This window comes from Sturnus vulgaris, chromosome 12 (genome assembly GCF_052056855.1).
Source record: "Sturnus vulgaris isolate bStuVul1 chromosome 12, bStuVul1.hap1, whole genome shotgun sequence".
In the NCBI taxonomy this organism is placed as follows: domain Eukaryota; kingdom Metazoa; phylum Chordata; class Aves; order Passeriformes; family Sturnidae; genus Sturnus; species Sturnus vulgaris.
In genome coordinates this window covers 2,541,363-2,550,113 of record NC_142254.1, presented here as the reverse complement: position 1 = coordinate 2,550,113, position 8,751 = coordinate 2,541,363, and the positions used below count along the sequence as shown (strand labels likewise).

The 8,751-nt window shown below is 49.1% G+C and overlaps 1 protein-coding gene across 1 annotated transcript in view; it reads right to left on the bottom strand.

Moving 5' to 3' along the window:
* Window positions 1-4,748: 4,748 nt before the first annotated feature.
* Window positions 4,749-8,751, bottom strand: part of LOC148222332 (axonemal central pair apparatus protein HYDIN-like) — a 69,526-nt gene continuing 65,523 nt past the window's right edge. Inside the window, exons 58-61 of the mRNA XM_088172248.1 lie at window positions 7,505-7,659; window positions 6,912-7,012; window positions 5,820-6,330; window positions 4,749-5,059 (exon numbers count right to left, since the gene is read on the bottom strand). Coding sequence (XP_088028374.1) covers window positions 4,915-5,059; window positions 5,820-6,330; window positions 6,912-7,012; window positions 7,505-7,659 — 912 coding nt within the window. The 3' untranslated portion in view covers window positions 4,749-4,914. The remainder of the gene's footprint in view (window positions 5,060-5,819; window positions 6,331-6,911; window positions 7,013-7,504; window positions 7,660-8,751) is intronic.

Sequence of the window (8,751 nt, the reverse complement as noted above, 5' to 3'; positions counted from 1 at the left end):
TTGTGGCAGTAGTAGCCTTGACAAGTGTATTGTTTCTACCTTGTCTACTCCCATGTCTAATAAAAGTTATATCCTCCACAATCCAAGCTAGTACCCACATTCCTGGAATCACTGCCCAAACCCAAGCTATGTTAATGATAATGGAAAGCCAAGAAAAAGAGCACAAAACAGCCAAAGAAGCATATAATCAATACCAAAAAATAAGAAAATTCTACTCCCAAGAGCCAGAAACAGCGGGTTGATGCGGGCCACAGCCCGATCAAAGAAATAGAGGGGGGAATCTGTTGTAAATAAATTTACAAGTTAACCAAGTTCCACCAAAAAGTTATTGTTTGTTAGTTGATAAATTGTTAATGAAGTTAATGTTGTTAATTTAAGTACCCCAGTTCAGCAGTAGTGTTAGTTCCCCTGTTCCCCGATCCCTTGGTTGTGTACCTCCCTTTTGTCCATTGGGTATTGCTGCTGCTGTTCCGGCATGGCACCAGAGAAGGTGACATCATAGGACTTCTATGCAAAGTGCGGAACTAAGGAATTATGGGTACCATTCGGGTAAATAAATCCCCTATAAAACGAGCCAGCTGAAGTTCCAATGAGCCAAGATGGTTTATCTGTGTCGGGAACTGTCTCCTGGAACTGCACACACATGACACCCAGGATCCTCACCATGATAAGAACAGTGCCCGGTCGGAAATGGGACCCTAGACAATGAGCCAAAGATTGTCTTCTTAGGGGACTCCTGTAAGGATGAAAGCCCCAGCTCTGCCCTTCGTGGACAAAACTGCACTGAACCTCCTCCTTGGCGTTGTCATCTGGGAGCAGCGGTGGTGTGTGCGCACCCCATGAGTACCCCCACCCACAAAAGAGCTGATTCCTAATAAAGGCCTTTCAAAGGGAGCTGGTCTCCTGGCCCATTTACTTCAGATGTGGAGTTTGAGAGCAGCCTCAGTAAATCTGCAGACTCTCCTGTTGGGTGGGAGGACGGGAAGGTTCTGCAGTGGGACTTGGGTAGACTCGATCCATGGGCCAAGGACAGCGGTGTGAGGTTCCACAAGGCCAAGTGCCACAACCTGCAGGTGAGCAGTCACCTCAGCGTGAGCCCAGGTGTGCCCAGGTGGGCAAGAGGCCAATGGCACCTGGGCTGTATCAGCAGCAGTGTGGGCAGCAGGAGCAGGGCAGTGCCTGCCCCTCTGTGCTGGGCACTGCTGAGGCCACACCTCGAGTGCTGTGTCCAGCTCTGGGCCCCTCATTTGAAAAAGGACATGGAGGGGCTGGAGTGTGTCCAGAGAAGGGCAACAAGGCTCATGAGGGTTGGGAAAATGTCCCGTGAGGAGTAGCTGAGGGAGCTGGGTTTGTTCATTCTGGAGCAGAGGCTCAGGAGGGGCCTCAGGGCTCTCTCCAGCTCCCTGACAGGAGTGTGCAGTGAGGTGGGGTCGGTCTCTTCTGCTGGGCCTGCCGTGAGAACCAGAGGAACACTGAGTGAGGAAAGTCAGGTTAGATTTTAGAAAAAATTTGTCCCAGTTCAGGCCTAGGAACAGGTTGGCCAGGGAGGTGGTGGAGTTGCCATCCCTGGAGGTGTTAAAGAGGCCTCTGGATCTGACACTGGGAAATGGTTTCTTGGTTTAGGGTTTGCAGTGGCAGTGCTGGGCTGACGTTGAACTGGATGGTGTTAAAGATCGTTTCCAGCCCTGATGGTTCTACAGTTGCAAGCGCTTCCCGTCGGGCTGAGGGGAAGGCTCAGCGCTGTCCCGAGTCCGAGGGCGGCCGCGCCCTGAGGGGCCGGGCCGGGCGCCGCCCTCAGCTCCGCGGGGCCGCCGCTGCCCCTCATCGCGGCGTTCCCGTCCCTGTCAGCCCGGCCATCCCATCGCTGTCAACCCGGCGATCCCGTCCCCCTCATCCCGGCCATCCCGTCCCTCAGCAGTGCGGACCCGCCTCGCTTCGGGGTCTGCCCGGAGCCATCCGCACCGCCGGGTCAGCGGTACCTGAGCCGTGACCCATTTTCTCCCTCGGGAGTCGCCAGCCCTCCCACCGAAGAACGCAGCTGCTGTTTCATCTTTAGACTGTTGCCTTCCTCACACCCCTCCACCCCACCTTTTCATTTTAAAATTTTGATATGTTCTTTCCTTTTTATATTTGGGCTGATGTGGAGTGCTTGCTAAGACTTCAAAGCGGAGCTCTGATAATGAGCTGTAAATCACACACGGCTGATCTGGGGGAGGAGCTGAAATAGGCCAGGACACCCCCAAGTCCTCACGGCCTCAGCTGCTGCTGTGGGCTTTGGTTTCCACAGGACACCAACAATCCGCACTTGTCCCCTGTGGCCTTTGGTCCCTGCGTTCCAAAGGATAAGTGCCGCCGAGGCTGCCTGGTCTACTGACCGTGCCAGCCATGTGCTCCGGTGCTGCTGAACACACACATTGACAGTCTGCACTTCTCCGGGAGTGGCTTTTGAGGTTTGAGGGCATGTGACTGGGTTCTTTTCCATAGCTGATGGAGAAGAGGTAATCTGTTTTATGCGCAACCTTTGCCAGGTGCTTGTTGAAGCAAATCTAGTTGCTTGTCTTTCCACCTTACCTTGTGATGCAACAACAGAGGTGAGCTATTTGCATCTAATGAATGTAGGCTGGCTTATAAATACTATTTCATGTACCTTCTGTAGGTTGCAAAAGTAAAAGATCCAAGTAAGGTCAAGATGTATCCTTGTATACATACAGTTTTAAACCCCTTGTGCTTCCTATATTGTATAATTGTCTAAAGATGTATTAAATTAAACTCTTCTGAAATGGAATTAGCTCCAGAGTGAAGTCATTTTTACAGCCTTCCTTTTTTGGGGGTGGTTTTTGTTGTTCCTTAGGCTGGTGGGGTGGTAGCAGTAGGACAAAGGGCTGAGGAAGGCTCGCAAGCTTCTGCCTGTTGTGGCAGGGTTGGATTGCAGGAAAATGAAATGCATGTCTGTTATCACTTCTGAAAGGCTAAAGGGAGATGAACTCTCTAAATTCTCCCTGTCTGATGGAAGCAGCAAAGGAAAGGGGACGATCAGTAACACTAAACAGAAAGTAAAGCTGGCTGTCTTCATTAAGATGACAATGATACTGCTTTGAGCCTTTGCTCCACTTTGAGAAGGAAAACAAATCCATTATAAAGCTGGATTCAGCACTGACTGCAAGTTTCTACCCGGAGCCAAGTAATTTTTTGAGAAAATGTGATAGGTTACTGTGATGCAGGACTCAGCACCTGGACTTGTTAAACTTCATGTTGTTGGACTCAGTCCCTCTATCCAGCCTGTCTAGATTCTCTTGTTATAAATGAGTTCATGTTTGAAGGAAGCGTTGTCAGTGGAAGTTTACTATAATGAGGTTTTAAATTGATACTTAATTGTTACAAATGAGCTAATGTTTGAAGGAGGAGTTGTGAGTAGATGGTTAATAAGTTTCTGGGTTGTTAATTAATTGTTACAAAGTCACATATTGTTAAATGAATGGGTATATGGAAATTATTGATAGTTTATTGTAAGCGGGATGTGGGTAGGCAGTTGTGCATGCGGGTGTGGCCATTAGGTGGAGTATTAATGGGCGCTCGGTTGTTTAGATGGAGGGAACATTTTGGAATATTACTTAATGGGGTGAGGTCAACAACTTGAACAATAATTGGAAGACGAGTTAGCCTATGAGATCTGAGTATTTTAAAACGATTGGTCAGGATTGCACCTTGGTAAGGACCAACCAGCGGCTAAGAAGAAGACCAATCAGGGTGAGGATTGAAAGCGCACCTATCTAAACGCACTAGAGACTTTAAAATCCACGGGTGCTCAGAACCTGGGTCTTTCGACAGAATTTGGGTTCCGGAGAAACGCTCTGTGCACTGCACAGTCAGAGCTTTGTCTGGTTTGTTGAGTGGAGCCCAGGTTTATCCTGGGTTTCTGCCTCCAGTGTCTTTTGTTTTAATAAAATGAAGTTGACTTTCTTAGAAAGTCTGAGCCTTTCATTTATTTCACTCTGCAGAGCCCTCCTACCCTGCAACAGATTGATACATGCTCCCAGCTTGATGTCATCTGCAAATTTACAGTCCCCTCCCCTCTCTTCCCACTTCTTTTTTAGTTACTTCTTCAACCTCACCCCTCTCCCAGCTCACGGCAACACTCAACAAACCAACCAGAACAAATCCAACCCATCTCAACAACACCACATAGAATCCACAATTTTCAGCAAAATACCACCTCATCTCTCACAATCCTTTCCTTTTATTCTCCTTTTTCGCTGAAGCCCTTGATTTAATTATCCTGTCTGGTCAGCATAAACTGACTCCTTTTGCAAAGCACTTATAAATAAGATTGATCAGTTTTTTATTAGGTCAGTGTTAAATTCATTCTATTTAAAAGTTCCTGATTTGTCAGCTCACGTTGCTGTCCATAGTTCTCCTCCAACTCATTATTTGCCTTTATTCATTATTTGCCTCCCTTCCCTGTCCGGCTGTGACTGGAACTACACCCAAGGCAAAGTGCCTGCAGCCGAGAGAAGGCTGTGGTTAGGTAGCCGGTTCTGTTTGTTGTTGCTGCTGTTGTTGTATGTTTGCCTTGTTATACATACTAGTAAAGAACTGTTCCTCCTTTTCCCCTATCTTTGCCTGAAAGCCCCTTAATTTCAAAGTTATAATAATTTGGAGGGAAGGGGGTCATATTCTCCATTCCAGAGAGGTCCCGCAGGCACCTGTCTTTCCAAACAAGACAAGCTGACAATTAACGATTTCTTGCCAATGGTTTAATTAACAATTAAGGTACAGGTGTTCAGTGGAATTTGGAAGGGTAGCTGCAGGGGTCTCTGGTGATGGGTGTGAGACCATCAGCAGCAGAAGACACGATGTTGCTGGCTCCTGCTGCATGCTGCAGCTGACACAAATGCTGTCACTCAAGTGTTGGTTTCAGTGCACCCGCTTCTTGGGTTCCTGGCTTTTCCCTGGCTGCTGCAATGCAGAGCGTTTTGGTTTGTCAGGACACTCCTGCTCCTGGGCTCTGCCTTTCACAATCACCTCTGCCTTCTTCAGAGCCGGCTTCAGGTTAGGAGTCCTAGGAAGAAAGGGGCTGCTATCAGCCAGATGAACTTTCCAGCCTTTTCTGTGTTCTTGAGAGTACACAGTGCTGCATCCTCTCTCTGTGCAAGCAGTGAGCAGCAAATTAAACAACTGCACTCGCTGCACGGAGGCTGCAGAGGTGCAAGGGCAGGAGCATGACCAGCTAAGTGCCTGCAGCCTAACAGCATACGGGGCTCCATGTAGAGAAGCAGGCCTTGCTTGTCCCAAAAGGAAGCAGAGCTAGGGCCTGGCTGGTCCCTGGATCTCTCATTACAGATTTTGCAACCCTCCAGGAGCTTAATGTTTCATACAGAGTCTTTTCTCAGTGTCTCCCGACCAAGGCCAGATGATGATCTTTCTGTGCTCCTCTGGGTGTTTTGCTGCCTCTCTGGGGCTGCCTGTCTCCAGGCCCACCTCCCCTGAAGGGAGCATGTTAGGAGATGAACCAGGCTGTGCTTGGTGATGCCCAGTAATAGGACAAGAGGCAATGGGCAGAACCTGAGCAGGAAATTCCACCTGAACCTGTGGTTCCTGTTCAGGTGACAGGTTTCCCAGAGATGGTGTGGAGTATCCCTCACTGGAATTATTCCAGAACTCTCTGGACACAAGCCTGTGCCATGAGCTCTGGGATGGCCCTGCTTGAGCAGGGAAGTGTGACCAGATGACCTACTGTGGTCCCTTCCACCCCGTCCCACCCTGTGATTCAGCGATACCCAGCAGAAGCATGAGTTGGCACATATGTAGACGTTTCCCACCTGAACAGCATGGTGGTCCTAAACTGCCCTGCGTACTTTGGGGAGAACAGCACGTGAAAGATCTGCTTCTGGCCAGGAAGGATGATGCCATGGTGGGGGTTGATGGAGAACAGTGGCAGGTCACGGATTACATCTGGGAAGATTCTCGGGGAAGAACTGACACGCTGCAGAGAGAGGTGCTTTTGCTCCGAGCGGTGTAGCTTCTTGGAGTGGTCCTGCTGCTTGGGTTGCTCCTGCCGCTCCTCAGAATCCTGCTCCTGCTGCTCCTTGGGCTGCTCCTGCTGCTCCTCAGAATCCTGCTCCTGCTGCTCCTTGGGCTGCTCCTGCTGCTCCTTGGGCTGCTCCTGCTGCTCCTCAGAATCCTGCTCCTGCTGCTCCTTGGGCTGCTCCTGCTGCTTGGCAAGCGGCCGCAGTCTAGAAGGATGCGTCTCAAAAGGATGCTCCTGCTGCCACCAGAAAGGACGCAGCTGCTTTCTGTGATGCCTCAGAGGAGTGGAAGAGAGGAAATGACCTGCAGAGAGGAAGATGACACCTTTTAAAGACAAAATCCTATGTTCCCAGCAACTCTGCCTCCTGCTACAGGTAAGTGGAAGAGAGCTGGAATGCACTTGGAGCATCTCTATCCAAGTACTTTCAGCAGGAAATAGAGGGTCTGGGAGCAGGGTCTCTGCCTGCAGCACACACTCCTGTGCCAGAGGAGGAGAGTTGGTTTTAGACAGTGACTTTGCATTTGCCCTGGTGTGGGGAACTGCACACAGACAGTGGCTGCAGGGCAGCTCACTTATTACAGATTTGTTTTTCCCAGTCTCAGACTTCTCAAAGAGATCACCTAATGTCCCCCTTCCCAGTCCTGACCCAGCATGTGGCTCTCCCCAGAGCCTGGCTCAACTCCTTTGCAGAGCAGAAGTGGCAGAGCAAGAACAAAAGGGGCTGAAAGGCAGAAGGGGACAAGGAGAAAACTCTCCAGCTGCAGTAGGGAAGATGCTGATTAAAGTGGACATGTGGACAAGGATGCAAAAGCAATTAATGTTTTGGGGTGAAGTAGCAGGATCTTCTCCCCAGGCCCTCAGCCACCAAGGGAAATGCCCTTACGCATCAGAGTGGTTGAGTGTGGCTTCTTCACTGCTTCATTATCTGCAGCTTCCACACAGGAGTATTCCAGGGCTACATTCCATGTGTTGTGCATCCTGAAACTGAAAAGCAAGAAGGAGGCATAAAAAAAAAGTCCAATAAATATAAGGCAAATAGTACAGTAACATTGTCTGATGGACTCCTGGCACCACTTTCTGTTGAGGAGCATCTTCTTCCCCAGGCAACTCTGCCATGCTCAAACTGCTGTTCTGGGCAGCCCAAAAAGTACTTCCAGGTCTGGAAGTTTAAGAGGAAAGAGCCAACATGGTGCCCAGGACATCGAGGCTAAGAGGCTTACTCTAGACTTTAGGTCTTGCTTTGACTGCAAACTTATTCTTGATTAGATGAGGACAGGTGATATGCAGTGAAAGCAAACCCATGGCTGTTCTCAGCAGAAAGATATGGCAGCACTGAACCTCTCCTGACCACCATCTCCTGCTTGGCTTTGCCTGCACATAAATGGGCCTGGGGTAGAGTTCTGGGAAGCAGGCACTGGGTCAGCCCTGGCAAAGGCAGCTCCCGCTCACAGGGCCCTGCTGGCCTCCAGCACTCACGTGGCTGTCCTTGTCTGGTTGGGCAAGGTATCCTTGAGCTGAACCACGATCATATTCCGTTTGAACTGGGTGTTGCCAACAAAGGCACTGAGGTACACCTTGGCCGCCTGGATGCTCTCCACAGTGTAAGCCGGTTCCAAGTCTGTCTCAATCATCTGCAAACAGAGGAGGGAAGAATCACTGAGCACAGCCCAGAAAGTCAAGCTGAGAAGGGAATCTTTTGGCCTCCAACACAAGCCTCATAGGGGGACGAGAAAGGACCATTCACTTTTACTTCCCTGGAAAGATGACAAAATCGGGACTGATCTGCTACAGTAGTTCTTTCTACCCACTGATTAAAGCAGTCACTACCACAGCTGTTAATCTATCCATGGAGACTATAACTGCATTCCAGTCCCTGTACTTCAAACTTGTAGAGGGACTGGATTTTTTCCTGGTCCCCTATAAATCCAGCAGGTCTCAAAATTAGGATTAAGTTCCCCTGCTGAAGCTCTGTGGTGGAGAACCCCAAGACTGAAGAGTTCTAGAGAGCACCTTTTTCTTCTTGTCTTAGGAGAAAGTGCTCTCCAGATGTCATGTGTGGAGCAACAGCCACACTGCTGGGAGCTGGGGATGGGCACTTTGGGATGTGAAAGATCTCACTAGGAAAGTCTCCAACTGCAGATGTTCTCATAGAAAAGAGGATGGTTTAGAGGCCTTGAAATGGTCCAGAAACTGAGAAAGAACCTTCAGCCAAGATGAGTGTGTTTGGCAATAATGACAATAAAAGCAGGAGTCTCTGGAGATGATTTTTCTCCAGACTCCTCCATAGTGTCATGCAACAGTGTCATACAGTGCCTGGGCTACTCCATGATGAGATATCCCACACAATACAAAGACCACAACAAAAAATCTCTGGTATCCATGCAGGCAAAACTTGAAGTAAACCAGTAGAAGTGTATTTCTCTCCACTTCAAAAGAAGAGACAGAGTACAACAGACTTAACTCCTCGTTGGTAAAAAGGCACTAAATGAGATTAAGACATTTCTAACACCATCAAATGGGATAAAATTATAAAACATTGTCTCCCATTCAACATGGCCTGCAACACTTGTGCTTGTGGCACAGACTGATCGTTTGTGTGTGGCTAAAGGTCTCTTGTCAAAAGGCTTCTCCCTCTTGTGTGAGTGTATCTGGTCACTGTGCATCCAGCTCTCCCCGAGAATGCACTGCTGGTGAACCCCACAGCTGTCCAATGTCCAGAGGAA